Source organism: Oncorhynchus kisutch, linkage group LG16, assembly GCF_002021735.2.
Source record: "Oncorhynchus kisutch isolate 150728-3 linkage group LG16, Okis_V2, whole genome shotgun sequence".
Classification (NCBI taxonomy): Eukaryota; Metazoa; Chordata; class Actinopteri; order Salmoniformes; family Salmonidae; genus Oncorhynchus; species Oncorhynchus kisutch.
Window position 1 is genome coordinate 17,198,550 of NC_034189.2, and position 17,458 is coordinate 17,216,007.

At 43.7% G+C, this 17,458-nt stretch overlaps 1 protein-coding gene across 9 annotated transcripts in view; it reads left to right on the forward strand.

Moving 5' to 3' along the window:
- Positions 1-17,458, forward strand: part of LOC109906411 (H(+)/Cl(-) exchange transporter 3) — a 53,771-nt gene that overhangs the window by 28,036 nt on the left and 8,277 nt on the right. For all 9 annotated transcript variants that reach the window (XM_031791892.1, XM_031791890.1, XM_031791893.1 and 6 more), the window contains 11 exons: positions 35-195; positions 6,563-6,662; positions 7,379-7,566; positions 9,153-9,275; positions 9,900-10,106; positions 10,523-10,603; positions 10,843-11,391; positions 11,991-12,177; positions 12,457-12,674; positions 13,198-13,378; positions 16,571-16,787. In XM_031791892.1, the coding sequence (XP_031647752.1) occupies positions 35-195; positions 6,563-6,662; positions 7,379-7,566; positions 9,153-9,275; positions 9,900-10,106; positions 10,523-10,603; positions 10,843-11,391; positions 11,991-12,177; positions 12,457-12,674; positions 13,198-13,378; positions 16,571-16,787 (2,212 nt within the window). The remainder of the gene's footprint in view (positions 1-34; positions 196-6,562; positions 6,663-7,378; positions 7,567-9,152; positions 9,276-9,899; positions 10,107-10,522; positions 10,604-10,842; positions 11,392-11,990; positions 12,178-12,456; positions 12,675-13,197; positions 13,379-16,570; positions 16,788-17,458) is intronic.

Here is a 17,458-nt window from a genome sequence, read left to right on the forward strand (position 1 = left end):
TTGTCTGGTCTCTCACAAACTCTCTCACCTGTAGGATCTAACTACGTCATGTCTAACGGGGGAGGGGTGCTGAGCAGCACCAACCACCTGCTGGACTTCCTGGAGGAGCCCATTCCGGGGGTTGGCACCTACGACGACTTCCACACCATCGACTGGGTCCGGGAGAAGTGCAAGGACCGGGAACGCCACCGCAAGGTGAGGATGCGTTTACAGTTTACATTTTGGAAACTAAAAAAAATAACCACAAGGGTGTCCCCAAGGACTCTGTGCTGGGCCCCTTACTCTTCATCTACATTCTACATTCTACCTACAACTTCTCTTACCACTGTACAGTGTAGTTTTGTGTCTGAACAGATGTCTTATGAGCAATAATGTAATTTCCAGGTCAGGTCTTCATTGTTGCCTGTGTCGTTGTCTTGTGGGATGAGTGGGGGGGAGAGGGATCTATTCTCCACAGTGTCTGCCACAGGTCAGGGCTCATGTTTGTTGTTGTGTAGTGAAAGAAATCAAATCAATGTATTTATATAGCCCTTCCTACATCAGCTGATATCTCAAAATGGTGTACAGATCCCAGCCTAAAACTCCAAACAGCAAGCAATGCAGGTGATGAAGCACGTTGGCTAGGAAAAACTCCCTAGAAAGGTCAAAATCTAGGAAGAAACCTAGAGAGGAACCTGGCTTTGAGGGGTGTCCAGTCCACTTCTGGCTGTGGAGATTATAACAGAACATGGCCAAGATGTTCAAATGTTCATAAATGACCAGCATGGTCAAATAATAGGTCTGGGACAGGTAGCACGTCTGGTGAACAGGTCAGGATTCCATAGCCGCAGGCAGAACGGTTGAAACTGGAGCAGCAGCACGGCCAGGTGGACTGGGGACAGCAAGGAGTCATCATGCCAGGTAGTCCTGAGGCATGGTCCAAGGGCTGAGGTCCTCCGAGAGAAAGAAAGAGAGAATTAGAGAGAGCATACTTAAATTCACACAGGACACCAGATAAGACAGGAGAAGTACTCCAGGTATAACAAACTGACCATAGCCCCCCGACACATAAACTTCTGCAGCATAAATACTGGATGCTGAGACGGGAGGGGTCAGGAGACACTGTGGCCCCATCCGATGATACCCCAGGACCGGGCCAAACAGGAAGGATATAACCCCACCCACTTTGCCAAAGCACAGCCCCCACACCACTAGAGAGAGAACTTCAACCACCAACTTACCATCCTGAGACGAGGCCGAGTATAGCCCACAAAGATCTCCGCCACGGCACAATCCAAGGGGGGGGAGCCAACCCAGACCGGAAGATCACATAAGTGACTCAACCCACTCAAGCTACGCACCCCTCCTAGGGACGGCATGAAAGAGCACCAGTAAGCCAGTGACTAAGCCAGTGACTCAGCCCCTGTAATAGGGTTAGAGGCAGAGAATCCCAGTGGAAAGAGGGGAAACGGCCAGGCAGAGACAGCAAGGGCGGTTCGTTGCTCCAGAGCCTTTCCGTTCATCTTCACACTCCTGGGCCAGACTACACTCAATCATATGACCCACTGAAGAGATGAGTCTTCAGTAAAGACTTAAAGGTTGAGACCGAATTTGCGTCTCTCACATGGGTAGGCAGACCATTCCATAAAATGGAGCTCTATAGGAGAAAGCCCTGCCTCCAGCTGTTTGCTTAGAAATTCTAGGGACAATTAGGAGGCTTGCGTCTTGTGACGTAGCGTACGTGTAGGTATGTACGGCAGGACCAAATCAGAGAGATGGGTAGGAGCAAGCCCATGTAATGCTTTGTAGGTTAGCAGTAAAACCTTGAAATCAACCCTTGCCTTGACAGGACGCCAGTGTAGGGAGGCTAGCACTGGAGTAATATGATCAACTTTTTTGATTCTAGTCAGGATTCTAGCAGCCATATTTAGCACTAACGGAAGTTTATTTAGTGCTTTATCCGGGTAGCCGGAAAGTAGAGCATTGCAGTAGTCTAACCTAGAAGTAACAAAAGCATGGATTAATTTTTCTGCATCATTTTTGGACAAAAAGTTTCTGATTTTTGCAATGTTATGTGATGGAAAAAAGCTGTCCTTGAAACAGTCTTGATATGTTTGTCAAAAGAGAGATCAGGGTCCAGAGTAACGCCGAGGTCCTTCACAGTTTTATTTGAGACGACTGTACAACCGTTAACATTTAATTGTCAGATTCAACAGAAGATCTCTTTGTATCTTGGGACCTAGAACAAGCATCTCTGTTGTTTAAAAGTAGAAAGTTTGCAGCCATCCACTTCCTTATGTCTGAAACGCAGGCTTCTGGCGAGGGCAATATTGGGGCTTCACCATGTTTCATTGAAATGTACTGCTGTGTGTCATCCGCATAGCTGTGAAAGTTAACATTATGTTTTCGAATGACATCCCTAAGAGGTAAAATATATAGTGAAAACAAGAGTGGTCCTAAAACGGAACCTTGAGGAACACCGAAATTTACAGTTGATTTGGCACAAACTATTCACAGAGACAAACTGATATATTTCCAACAGATAAGATCTAAACCAGGTCAGAACTTGTCCGTGTAGACCAATTTGGGTTTCCAATCTCTACAAAAGAATGTGGTGATTGATGGCATCAAAAGCAGCACTAAGGTCTAGGAGCACAAGGACAGATGCAGAGCCTCGGTCTGATGCCATTAAAAGGTCATTTACCACCACAAGTGCAGTCTCAGTGCTATGATGGGGTCTAAAAGCAGACTGAAGCATTTCGTATACATTGTTTGTCTTCAGGAAGGCAGTGAGTTGCTGCACAACAGCCTTTTCTAAAAAAAAATTATTGAGGAATGGAAGATTCGATATATAGCCGATTTTTTTAAATTTTATTTTATATATTTTGTATATATATTTTTTTAAATTTTTTATTAATATATTTTTTATTAAAAAAAAAAATCTGGGTCATGGTTTGTCTTTTTCAAGACCATTTCAAGTGTTTATGGGTGCAACTGCATCTAGGGTATTGCGCAAGGTTAAATTGAGTTCCTCAGTTAGGTGGTTAACTGATTTTTGTCCTCTGATGTCCTTGGGTTGGCAGAGGGAGTCTGGAAGGGCATCAAGGACTCTTTGTGTTGTCTGTGAATTTATAGCACGACTTTTGATGCTCCTTGGTTGGGGTCTGAACATATTATTTGTTGCAATTGCAAACATAATAAAATGGTGGTCCGATTGTCCAGGATTATGAGGAAAAACATTAAGATCCACAACATTTATTCCATGGTACAAAACTAGGTCCAGAGTATGACTGTGACAGTGAGTAGGTCCAGAGACATGTTGGACAAAACCCACTGAGTCGATGATGGCTCCGAAAGCCTTTTGGAGTGGGTCTGTGGACTTTTCCATGTGAATTTTAGTCACCAAAAATTAGAATATTATGTGCTATGACTACAAGGCCCGATAGGAATTCAGGGATCTCAATGAGGAACGCTGTATATGGCCCAGGAGGCCTGTAAACAGTAGCTATAAAAAGTGATTGAGTAGGCTGCATAGATTTCGTGACTAGAAGCTCAAAAGACAAAAACACATTTTTTTTTGTAAATTGAAATTTGCTATCGTAAATCTTAGCAACACCTATGCCTTTGTGGGATGCACGGGGGATATGGTCACTAGTGTAACCAGGAGGTGAGGCCTCATTTAACAGTAAATTCATCAGGCTTAAGCCACGTTTCAGTCAGGCCAATCACATCAAGGTTATGATCAGTGATTAGTTCATTGACTATAATTGCCTTTGAAGTAAGGGATCTAACAGTAAGTAGCCCTATTTTGAGATGTGAGGTATCACGATCTCTTTCAATAATGACAGGAATGGAGGAGGTCTTTATCCTAGTGAGATTGCTAAGGCGAACACCGCCATGTTTAGTTTTGCCCAACCCGGGTCGAGGCACAGACACAGTCTCAATGGGGATAGCTGAGCTGACTACACTGACTGTGCTAGTGGCAGACTCCACTATGCTGGCAGGCTGGCTAACAGCCTGCTGCCTGGCCTGCACCCTATTTCATTGTGGAACTAGAGGAGTTAGAGACCTGTCTATGTTGGTAGATAAGATGAGAGCACCCCTCCAGCTAGGATGGAGTCCATCACTCCTCAGCAGGAGTGGTGAAAGAAATGGTGCCCTCGATCCCTGTTCTCTGTGGTGGCTCAGTGTGCATGTACAAGCCTTTTTGTCTCAGTACCATTTATTTTATAACACCTAGTCTTTCTCTACTGGGCTTGGGCAGTATCTAAATAGTCACACCTTCATACCAACCTTGTGTCATACCGGGATATTCGGTAATATCCGAAGGTTAGCAATGCTAACAAGTATATGTAACATGTAACATGCTAATGAGCGCATTGCAAATATTTTATACAGTGTCTGACCTAGAGTATTTGCAGAACAAACATCCCAGCTCATAAAATTATACAAGTAACTCCAAAATGCTACTCGGTTTGCTTCACGCACAAAACAAATATTACACAGGCTTTTGATCCAGGAGGAGATTCTTCGCTGTTGCCAAAAAAACTGTTCAGCGAAACTTAATTTTGGAAGAAGCTAACCACTTAGCTAGATAGCTAACTAGCTGCTAAATTAGCAAACCAAATGCACAACTGAAGAGCATGTAGCACATTTTAGACAGTTAACTTAACAGTTAAACAGTGGCAAGAAAAAGTATGTGAACCCTTTGGAATTACCTGGATTTCTGCATGAATTGGTCATCAAATTTGATCTGATCTTCATCTAAGTCACAACAATAGACAAACATATTAGTTTAAGCAGACTAACACACAAATTATTGTATTTTTCTTGTCTAGATTGAATACATAATTTAAACATTCACAGTGTAGGTTGTATGTGAACCCCTAGAAGTCATTACTTCTCCAAAAGCTGTTTTGAAGTCAGCAGTCAGCTAACCTGGAGTCCAATCAATGAGACGAGATTGGAGATGTTGGTTAGAGCTGCCTTGCCCTATATAAAACACTGACAAAATGTGAGTTTGCTATTCACATGAAGCATTGCCTGTGGACCATGCCTCTAACAAAAGAGATCTCAGAAAATCAAATATTTTTCCACCGCGTTCCTGGCAAACTATTCAGTGGACAGTTGTTTAGAAGGAACACACAACACTATGTGTGGAGAAAAATGGCACAACACACCAACATCAAAACATCATCCCGACTGTAAAGTATGGTGGAGGGAGCATCATGGTTTGGTGCTGCTTTGCTGCCTCAGGGCCTGGACAGCTTGCTATCATTGACGGAAAAATTCATTCCCAAGTTTATCAAGACATTTAGCAGGATAATGTTAGGCTATCGTATCTGTCCACCAATTGAAGCTCAACAGAAGTTGAGACAACGACCCAAAACACAGAAGTAAATCAACAACAGAATGGCTTCAACAGAAGAAAATACTCCTTCTGGAGTCCTGACCTCAACCTGATTTGAGATGCTGTGGCATGACCTCGAGAGCAGTTTCCACCAGACATCCCAAGAATATTGCTGAACTGAAACAATTTTGTAAAAAGGAATGGTCCAAAATTCCTGCTGACCGTTATGCAGGTCTGATCCGCAACTACAAAAGTGTTTGGTTGAGGTTATTGCTGCCAGAGGGTCAACCAGTTATTAAATCCAAGGGTTCACATACTTTCCCACCCTGCACTGTGAGTGTTTACACGCTGTGTTCAATAAGACATGAAATTGTCTGTGTGTTTTATCTTTAGGCAGACTGTGTTTTGTCTATTGTTGTGACCTAGATGAAGATCAGTTCAAATTTGATGACCAATTTTTTGCAGAAATACATGTATTACCAAAGGGATCACATACATTTTCTTGCCACTGTAAGATATCTAGCTGGCAAGTAGTTAGTTGTGAATTCCATACTGTAACGTGATCACCTGGCGCGTTGCTGCACAGCGGTGTGTGACTCACAAGTCTCCTGTCTCTCTCGTCGTTGTGTGCATGTAAACACACCACATGACTGAGGATTACTGGGAAACTTCATAATGAAATATTGTGACAGGTGAGGTGAAATGAAGAACGCAATCTGCTTTATCTCCTAACGTATTGCACAAGTTGACTGCAGGTATTTACTTAAGTAGAAAGAAAACGCCAAAATAAATAGAAGAAAAAACAAACATCCTGTGGCTGTTTCCAAATACCCCGGTATAGAGCCCAAGTCTCTACAGTGTCTGCCAGGGGTCATATTTCTGGTTCTTGTTGAGGTGTTCCCTCCTATGCTCTCTGTGGTGGCTCTGTGTGCATGACTGAACACCACAAGGAAAACCTTTTTGTCTTTAGTGATATGAACCTGGGTTGCATGGTTCCTCAAGGTTCCATTCACTCTCACATTTGAATGTCATTTGAATGTTGCCTGGAGTTTTTTACATTTTTTTAAATCACCCGACAAACAGGAACACGTAACAATTGCTCTGAATTTGAAAAACTGCAGTAGCAGCAGTTCATGGATGGCTAGGCCATTTCTCTTAAAAGGGGAGAACCATACATTGTTTAATACTTTTAACCAGATGTGTATGTGTGTGTGTGTGTGTGTGTGTGTGCAGATCAACGCTAAGAAGAAGGAGTCTGCGTGGGAGTTCACCAAGAGCCTGTATGATGCCTGGTCTGGATGGCTGGTAGTGACGCTGACAGGACTGGCCTCAGGTAATACAGACACCTGACCTCACCTGTACTAGTAATGTGAGAGCAAAATTATAGTTATAGTACTGTTTATGCAACAGAATAGAGGGTTTTTATTACACTCATCTCTGTGTGTTCTACTGAGAATGGGCCTCTGGAGGCTTAATGCTGACAGAATTTACGATGTCTTTGGTGATAAACCTAACAAGACCACATTCCATAGCATGAGTTGGTGTTTCTGTTCTATGAGGTACCAGGGTGGCGATGCCTCCAGTATGGATAATTATGAGAGGAACGTTGCTTTGGGGGCCAGACCCTGGATTCTACACAATGAGAACAGTCTTTACAGCAGATACTGTTTACTGTGAATTATTAGTATGTTTTCATACGAATCCTAACCTTGTGACCCATTCCATGCATCTGTTGTTTGGCATGAACATTCAAGAGAATATACGTTGCTATAAAATGCTGTGGCTCAAATCCCCTCGTTGACAAACTTCATTATTGCAATAATTAATTGATGTTATTAATACGTTTTGAATAAGGTAATATCCTGATTGGTGATTGACCTTGTCTTTCCTCATTATTGATTAGAATTTCCACGACAGTAGTCAAGATTATTTACGTTAAATACAGGCTTGTCATTGACAACGTGTTTGTTGTTCATCTTGTTTTTTATGTCACACTGGCACAGGCTTAAACTTGTTTCCTTCTCATCCTCTTCCTCTTTGTCCAATCAGGTGCCCTGGCGGGTCTGATCGACATCTCTGCTGATTGGCTGAACGACATCAAGGAGGGGGTGTGTCTGAATGCCATGTGGTTTAATCACGAGCAGTGCTGCTGGGGCTCCAACGAGACCACTTTCGCTGAGAGGGACAAGTGTCCTCAGTGGAAGAGCTGGGCGGGGCTCATCCTGGGCCAGGAAGAGGTGGGAGGGATTTAAAAATATAATGTCAAAATGTAGATTTCCACCTAAACAGACATAATTAATAATAAATTGCTAAGGCATAGTCACTTTTGAGGATACAAGTACACAGTACAAATATGAGGAATAGGGCTTAACATGTTTGTGGGAATAGGGCTTAACATGTTTGTGGGAATAGGGCTTAACATGTTTGTGGGAATAGGGCTTAACATGTTTGTGGGAATAGGGCTTAACATGTTTGAACTGCTTTCTAAATATAGTAACAATCAAATTATAACCAACTTACTATAAGATTTCACCTTATAACTGTAAAATATGTGTTTTTCCTGATATCCAATTACGATCTTATCTCATCATTGCAACTCCCCAACGGGCTCGTGAGAGGCGAAGGTCGAGTCATGCGTCCTCCGAAACATGACCCGCCAAGCCGCGCTGCTTCTTAACACCCACTCACTTAACCCGGAAGCCAGCCACACCAATGTGTCAGAGGAAATACTGTTCAACAGGCGCCCGGCCCACCATAAGGAGTCGCTAGAGCACTATGAGCCAAGTAAAGCCCCCCCGGCCAAACCCTCCCTTAACCCGGACGACGCTGGGCCAATTGTGCGCCGCCCTATGGGACTTCCAGTCACGGCCGGTTGTGACACAGCCTGTGATCGAACCCCTGCTGTGAAAGAGCATTTTCTGCTCCGCGTCCTCTTAGCGACACACAGATGCCATTCATATGCATGCTGACTTAAATTCTACTAAATTATTTTTTTAAATGTTAATGTTGAGGGCTCTAAATCCATCTGAGAGCATCATAGTGAGATGAGACTGTTGCTGTAATCACTAGGCTCTCCCGTTTCATATGCCATATTCTAAGCTGTGAGGTTCACGGCCAGGGGAGTTCGATCCTTTGTCTGGATAGGCCAGAAAATGTATCACTCCCTATTCAAATAAGGTTTCAGATTTCACATACTGCATCTCAGATGAGAGCAGAGAACAGCAGGCGAAGCAGGATAACCAGAGCTGTCACAAAGTGCACAACAAATCATGTTGCGCCATTCACAGAGCACTTTGTACACAAAAATGTTGGTTCAGAACCGGTCCAGAACTGTTCAGTCCCCTAAATAAGGGACTTAACATTTTAAGAGGTTTTACGTGTCATATAGGTGTTATAAGCTAGTAGTTTCCATTGCTGAGATGGACAAGTATCATCAGTGGAAGAGATTGGGTGAACTAATACTTCTGTGTTCCAGCAGTAGTTCACCACTCTTTTCCAATACCTTTTCACTCAGAATATTTCAAACTGTCTCAATGTAGTAACGTTAAAGGGAGAGTTGGGACTCTGATGCTAGCTGTACCCAAAACCTTTCCCTTTTTGTGCTAAGCTAGTTAGGATTGGCTCGCAAATCTAGCTTTAACTTCCTTCATGCTGGATGCAGATAGATTTGTTTTATTTAAATGGTATTCATGAATTCTGATTGCCAAAATCCCAAACTATCCCTTTAATGGCAGTTGTAAACGTGCTCCTCTCCCTCCTCCGACTGCCCTCTCTTCTCCTCTTCCTTCTCTCTCTCCCCCTCTTCTCTTTCCTCATCTCCCAGGGTCCTGGTTCCTACATCATGAACTACTTCATGTACATCTACTGGGCTTTGTCCTTTGCCTTGCTGGCTGTGTTACTGGTTAAGGTGTTCGCCCCCTACGCCTGTGGCTCAGGCATACCTGAGGTAAGACCGCACGCACACACATGCACGGATGCAAACACTCACAAGTTTACATGGCTACACACACACACACACTATGTATTGTAATTCAGGCGGGTTCTGTACCTGCTTTGAAAAATTAATGGTGAGGTTGTCTGCTCTAGTCTAGCACTCGAAATCTCACTTTCTAGTTGCCATGGCAACAGGAGAGCGAGCGAGATTGGGATGAGCACTGCGGAGCAGTTGGATTTTTAATTTCTTCAAAATTCTTAGATCGTGACATTGACCATATCTGGCAAGCTAGTCGCTGTGGTCTCAATAAATATCATTATTGGATTTTTAATTTCTTCAAAATTCTTAGATCGTGACATTGACCATATCTGGCAAGCTAGTCGCTGTGGTCTCAATAAATATCATTATTTGGTTCTAAGACTGACAACACATTTTGCCCTTAGAGAGAAATTATTTGTCAGAGTATATTGTTTATATCAGGGTGGCTTTTCGGGAGCAGTTTGGACATTTGCCTTATTTCTTCAACAGACCTAATCATCTACTTCCCCTACCCTCGGTGATTCTCCAGATTAAACCTAGAAATCATTTCTCCAGTAGTATATTTACCTAAATTCCCCCCATTTCTCTGTCTCCCAGATAAAGACCATCCTGAGTGGGTTCATCATCCGGGGTTACCTGGGGAAGTGGACCCTGCTGATCAAGACGGTGACCCTGGTGCTGGCTGTAGCGTCTGGGCTGAGCCTGGGGAAAGAGGGACCCCTGGTCCATGTGGCCTGCTGCTGTGGAAACATTTTCTCATACCTCTTCCCCAAGTACAGCAAGAACGAGGCCAAGAAGAGAGAGGTATGTATGATCTACTGTTCTATTAGGTGTGGATTAGGTGTCTATTAGCTGTTCTAACTTTGTCCAAGTAGAGTAGGAATGAGGCCAAGAAGAGAGAGTGTATGGTTTGGTGTATGTATCCATTGTATTACATTACAAAGTTTAGCGTTTTGTTATAAGACATTCTTTTGGTGACCTTTTCTGTTGTATGATTTAAGACTGTGTTCTGGGTAAATACCTGTCAGTGTTTCAGCTCACTCGGCCTGTGTTTTGGGTAAATTCCTGTCAGTGTTTCAGCTCACTCGGCCTGTGTTTTGGGTAAATTCCTGTCAGTGTTTCAGCTCACTCGGCCTGTGTTTTGGATAAATTCCTGTCGGTGTTTTAGCTGACTCTGCCTGTGTTTTGGTACTAATCTTTTTTATTTGTTGTCTCTGCAGGTCCTATCTGCAGCATCAGCGGCTGGGGTGTCTGTGGCTTTTGGTGCTCCCATAGGAGGAGTACTCTTCAGCTTGGAGGAGGTACATTTTATATTGTGTGTGTATTGTGTGTGTGTCTGTATGAGTAAGCACATCACAGAACATTATAACCTCGTTTTCGGCCGAGTTTCTGTGTAAGCCCTTTGACAACTGCTGATGTAAAAAGTGCTTTATAAATATGTTTGATTGATCTGTTCATGCACGCTTGTGCCTCTGTATGAGTTAATGCATCCCACTATAATGTCCCCTATTCACCTGTCTCTCTGCATCTCTCTCTCTAGGTGAGCTACTACTTCCCTCTGAAGACTCTGTGGCGCTCCTTCTTCGCTGCGCTAGTGGCAGCCTTCGTCCTCCGCTCCATCAACCCGTTTGGCAACAGCCGTCTGGTCCTATTCTATGTGGAGTACCACACCCCCTGGTACCTGTTTGAGCTTATCCCCTTCATCCTGCTGGGGGTGTTTGGAGGCCTCTGGGGGGCCTTCTTCATCAAGGCCAACATCGCCTGGTGCCGAAGGAGGAAGTCCACCCGCTTCGGGAAATACCCCGTCCTGGAGGTCATCTTCGTGGCAGCCATTACCGCCGTGGTGGCGTTCCCCAACCCCTACACGCGACAGAACACCAGCGAGCTGATTAAAGAGTTGTTCACTGACTGTGGGCCGCTGGAGTCGTCCCAGCTGTGCCAGTACAGGAGTCAGATGAATGGGAGTAAGGCGTTTGTGGATGCGTCGCCTAACAAGTCGGCGGGGCCCGGGGTGTACACAGCCATGTGGCAGCTGTGCCTGGCGCTCGTCTTCAAGATCATCATGACAATATTCACCTTCGGACTCAAGGTGAGGTAGGGCAGGTTGGGTACTACCGTCTAGTTCATGTAGCCCGGCAGTTAAAGGGGAAGTTCAGACAAAAACATCCTTTATAACTACTATTGCGTGGTCGTTTGTCATTACCCCAGACAGTTTTTAGGTCCATTGCTTGAGTATTTAGATGTAGGTAATACGATGATTCTACCCCCGCCTTCCCCAAAGAAACCCCATGCAACGTCAAAAGTCCATCCTAAATACCTCCTAAACACACCCATCTGGCCTCCCATGATCGAAATAGTCCTTTTAATGACTTTCTCTTCGCAATTTTTCTGCTAACTTATTTCAGTAGGCACATTTTTGCCTATGAATGTCGTCTCGGGAATTTCAGTATTTCGATAAAAAAATACATGTGTTATAAAGAGCCCAGAAGTGTTTTTGGGTGTACTTCCCCTTTTAATGTGATGGTATTGGATATGCATGTCTCTCAGATTGTGGTCTAATCCAAATCTTAGATTGTAGTCTAGACTTGAAGTAATGCTGATCAGGGTTAGTTAGGGTTGAGAAATACTGAGCAAAATCAGAATTGGAATTTCAGTTCCGGATAGTTTTTTTGTGGTTCCTGTCCCCAGGTTCCGGCAGGCCTATTCATCCCCAGTATGGCCATCGGGGCGATCGCCGGGCGGATTGTTGGCATCGCCGTGGAGCAGCTGGCGTACTACCACCATGACTGGTTAGTGTTCAGGGAGTGGTGCGAGGTAGGCACCGACTGCATCACCCCGGGACTCTATGCCATGGTGGGGGCCGCTGCATGTCTGGGTGAGTTACACTGGCTGGATGTGGGTGTCTGTAATGTTATGGTCACGTCTGATACTCCTACACAGTGTTCATTCTTGTGATCCATTGACAAACACAGTCTATATAACAATGGATCACAGAAACACGGAGCTGTGTAAAATGTCATCTATCCTGTTGGATGGCTTTGGTCCTCTCCCATTCAAACCTTTCCTTTTGTCTGTAGGTCGTTGCTGTATAAAAATAATAGGTTCTCACTTCTGGTAAAATAAAAGGTCAATAATATCTATATATTTTTTTCAGGTGGTGTGACGAGGATGACCGTGTCTCTCGTGGTTATTGTGTTTGAGCTGACTGGCGGTCTGGAATACATTGTGCCCCTCATGGCGGCCGTCATGACCAGCAAGTGGGTGGGCGACGCCTTTGGGCGTGAGGGCATCTACGAGTCACACATCCGCCTCAACGGGTATCCTTTCCTGGACGCCAAGTCAGAGTTCACACATACCACACTGGCGCGGGAGGTGTGTCAAAATCAAATGTTATTTGTCACGTACACAGTTTACAGCATGTATAAAAGGTGCGGTGAAATGCTTGCATGCTAGCTCCATCAACATATTGTGTGTGCGTGTTAGGAACAAATGTTTATTATGGACAGATTAAATTCATACATTGGCACACTGAATCATTAACAGTTAGATGCAGTACCATTGACATCAATGTATGATTAAGTAAAAAGTTGACTTCTTGGTCACAACTTCTTGGTGCCCGAGGGGCAGTATTGAGTAGCTTGGATGAATAAGGTGTCCAGAGTAAGGTGCCTGCTACTCTGTCCCAGATGCTAATATATGCATAGTATTAGTAGTATTGGATAGAAAAGACTCTGAAGTTTCTAAAACCTTTTGAATGAGGTCTGTGAGTATAACAGAATTCATATGGCAGGCGAAAACCTGAGAAAAATACAACCAGGAAGTGGGAAATCTGAGGCTTGTAGTTTAAAGGCGTCAGTTAGGGTTGAGCCCTAAACCACTTTCTGTGTGACTCCAGGTGATGCGCCCGCAGCGTAGTGATCCGCCGTTAGCGGTGCTGACACAGGACGACCTGACGGTGGAGGAACTCCAGGTGATCATCAACGAGACCAGCTACAATGGCTTCCCTGTCATTGTCTCCAAGGAGTCACAGAGACTGGTGGGCTTCACCCTGCGCAGGGACATCACCATCGCTATAGGTGAGGAGAAACTGAGACGGCAGGTTGTGGGGGGGCACACACGTACTCAATTACATGCTTGCTTACACATAAGGACTTATACATACATACACACACACACCTGATCTCGCTCTCTTCTCTCACTCTCTTTCTCTTTCTCTCTCTCTCTCTCTCTATTGTCAAACTGTTTTATAATTTAATGTGTTTGTCTATCTATTTTATGTATTTGTCTACAAGTTTATATATGTTTACAACAAGCAAGGGGAAGATATCAGAATAGGGGCATTGGGGAATAATATGTTTTACGGAATAAATTTGTACTGTAGTGAAGCCGTATCTAGAGTAATGCAAGGTCTCGTTCATGATCATGTGAAATGTCAATTGCTATGGAAATGCTGGGATGTGTTTTTCAATTATGTTAAAGGTAATTCTAATGCAACTATGACGGTGATACGATATGGATTACAATTATCATCATGAATATTAAGGCTATACGCACTACATGTTACACAGTAGTTACACAGACTGAGTTTTTTTTTTTCAATATAGGTAATTCTCTTATAAAATGGGTCAAAATAATGTATAGCTACCCCAGGTGTAAAATAGTAAATAACGGCTACTTCTCAGAGTTTTGAATTGACAAGAGGAGTTAAACAAGGGTGTCCGCTATCACCATATCTATTTGTTATGGCCATCGAAATGCTAGCTATTGAAATCAGATCCAATAACAACATTAGAGGATTAGAAAGCCAAGGCTTAAAAACAAAGGTGTCCATGTATGCCGATAACTTATGTTTTATATTCAGTCTGCAAGCTGCAATGTCTCATTGAAGATCTAGATTACTTTTCTGTACTCTCTGGACTAAAACCTAATTATGATAAGTGTACAATATTATGTATTGGATCCTTAAAAAATTATACTTTTACATTACCCTGCAGTTTACCTATAAAATGGGCTGATGATGAAGTAGACATACTCTGTATTCATATCACAAAATATATAAATAAGCTCCCCACAATGAATTTCAATAGAAACCTTGTAAAAATAGACAAGATCCTGCAACCATGGAGAGTTAAATAGACAAAAAAATGCCCTGATTAACTCCTTAGTCATATCTCAGTTTGCTCACTTACTTATGGCGCTGCCTACTCCTGATGATTCATTTTTCAAATCATATGAGCAAAAAAATATTTAGCTTTATCTGGGAAGCTAAACCAGACAAAATAAAGCGTGCCTATCTATATAATGAATATGAATTGGGTGGGTGGAGATGATTACATATAAAAGCACTAAACCTCTCTAAAAGCTTCACTCATTCAAAAGTTTTATTTGAACCCTAAATGGTTCTCAAGTAGATTACTAAGAAAAGCTCATCCATTTAAAAAAAAAGGCCTTTTTGCCTTTGTGCAGATTGCCATGTCTCATTTTTGATTAATTGAAAATGATACTTTTTTCAAAGCATTTCTCTTTTTCAAACAAGCATTGCAGAGCTGGCTCCATTTTCAATTTCATCACTCTGAAAAGATGGAACAAATATTATGGCTAACTCAAATGTGCTGGTTGATAAAATACCTGTATTTATGGGAAAGATGTTTGAAAAGGGTATTTTGTTCTTAACTCTACTATTCCAATATCATTTATGTCCTTCATGGAGTTATCAGCATTGTATGGAATGGTCTGCTCAATCCACGAGTACAACCAATTAATTACAGCATTACCCCAAAAATGGAGGAGGTGGGTGGTAGCAGGAGGAAGTAGGGAACTGGTCTGTCTGCCCAATATAAAGGATCAAAACTGGCAGAGGAATAAAAATAGCATAAATAGGAAAGTATACCAGTTTCATTTGAGGACCAGAATGTTGACAACTGTGCCATACAGATTGCAAAATAGTTGGGAAGAGATTTGATGTACCGATTCCATGGTACAGGGTGTATGAGTTGATATATAAAACAACGCAAGATTCAAGACTTTATGCTTTTCAGCTAAAATTATTATATAGAATTCTTGCCACCAAATTTATTTATTTATATTTGGGGCATAAATCATCGAAGCTCTGCAGATTTTGTTGTGAGGATACAGAATCAATAGACCATTTATTTTGGTATTGCCCTCAGGTAGCCTGTTTCTGGTCTCAGGTTCAGGAATGGCCTGAAATGCATACCATTGATCTAAAATTGACCCTAGAAATAGTACTGTTAGGAGATCTGGAGAGACTGGGTCAGTCAATTACTAATTATCTTAGTTAAAGTATTTATCTTCAACTCGCAATCTGTGGATTCTATTCGATTAGATGGATTGAAATTGTACATTAAACATCACAGCAAGATATGTGTTGCGTGGAAACCTGAAGTAGGTGGCCAGCAGAGATAGATGGAATGGGCTGAGGGTTGGTACGTGGAATTGGAGACAAGTGGGAGTGGAGTTAGAATGAAGGTAAAAGTCCAAATAAAACATAATAAAAAGTACATTTGAATGACACCTAGTGGGAGTGTTTTTACAACTAATGTCGGTTTCCCTGAGGCTGATGCTGTGTAGGTGTTTGTTCACATGCATATACACACACTCTCATTCAAATTAACACATACAAGAACACACACATACATGCACACAAACATACACAGTTGGCATTGCTGTTATGATTTTAGTTGTCCTTGATGTCCTTTTAATTTTATAAAATATATTTTAGTAAAAAAAAATTGCGTTTGCGGTTTTCTTCTGTCTTTTCCTTTTTTCTCTTTAGTTCATTCTCTTGGTTGTTGGAGCATTTGGGGGGTTCTTGGGGGTAGGGAATATAATTAATTGTATTTTTTTTCTTTTTCTTCCTGGGCGGGACTGTGGGAGGGGTCTCGAATGGTCGAGGGACAACTATTGGGGATCTTGGAGGGTTCAGGTTAATGTTTTTTGACCTGGTGGTAGATCGGTCAACATGCCCTTGAGCAGGGCATTGACCCTGGATGCTTCTGTGTGTCGCTCTGAATGGGAGTCTGTTGGATGACTGGTATGATGTAGTTGTTGAGCGGCTTCACCGCAAGTATATTGTATGTTTTGAATATTCAATAAATAAAAAGGTTGCGGGGGGTGCTCAGACCTGGGTTCAAAACTTCAAATAGTGTTTATTTTTTATACTTTAGCTGCACTTGACTTAGCTTGCCTGGCTAGCGCGATGGAGCCACTCCTTAGACGCTAATCTTTCTCCCTCTACCTTTTCACAGAAAACGCACGGCGAAAGCAGGAGGGTATCCTGCTGACCTCGCGGGTCTACTTCACGCAGCACGCCCCCACCCTGCCCGCCGACAGCCCGCGGCCCCTCAAGCTGCGCTCCATCTTGGACATGAGCCCCTTCACCGTCACTGACCACACGCCCATGGAGATAGTGGTGGACATCTTCCGCAAGCTGGGACTTCGCCAGTGTCTGGTGACACACAACGGGTGAGAGGAAAGGGGCTTGGGGGAAAGGGGTAGGGTGGCATGTGAAGAGGGCAAGGGGAGGGGGGAAAGGGGTAGGGTGGCATGTGAAGAGGGCAGGGAGAAGGGGGAAAGGGGTAGGGTGGCATGTGAAGAGGGCAAGGGGAGGGGAGAGGGGAAAGGGGTAGGGTGGCATGTGAAGAGGGCAAGGGGAGGGGAGAGGGGAAAGGGGTAGTGTGGCATGTGAAGAGGGCAGGGAGAAGGGGGAAAGGGGTAGGGTGGCATGTGAAGAGGGCAGGGAGAGGGGAGAGGGGGGAAAGGGGTAGGGTGGCATGTGAAGAGGGCAAGGGGAGGGGGGAGGGGGAAAGAGGTAGGATGGCATGTGAAGAGGGCAAGGGGAGGGGGGAGGGGGGAAAGGGGTAGTGTGGCATGTGAAGAGGGCAGGGAGAAGGGGGAAGGGGGTAGGGTGGCATGTGAAGAGGGCAGGGGGAGGGGAGAGGGGGAAAGGGGTAGGGTGGCATGTGAAGCGGGCAGGGGGAGGGGAGAGAGGGGAAGAGGTGATTTTTAAAAGTGATCTTGGATGAGAACAATGGGGAGGGAATCACAGCCTCAAAATGGGGGAATGTGTTTTGGTAGGGTGGGGGTGAAAGAAGAGAAGGAAGGAACACTGGATGGAGTCTTCCTCAGTCCTCCTA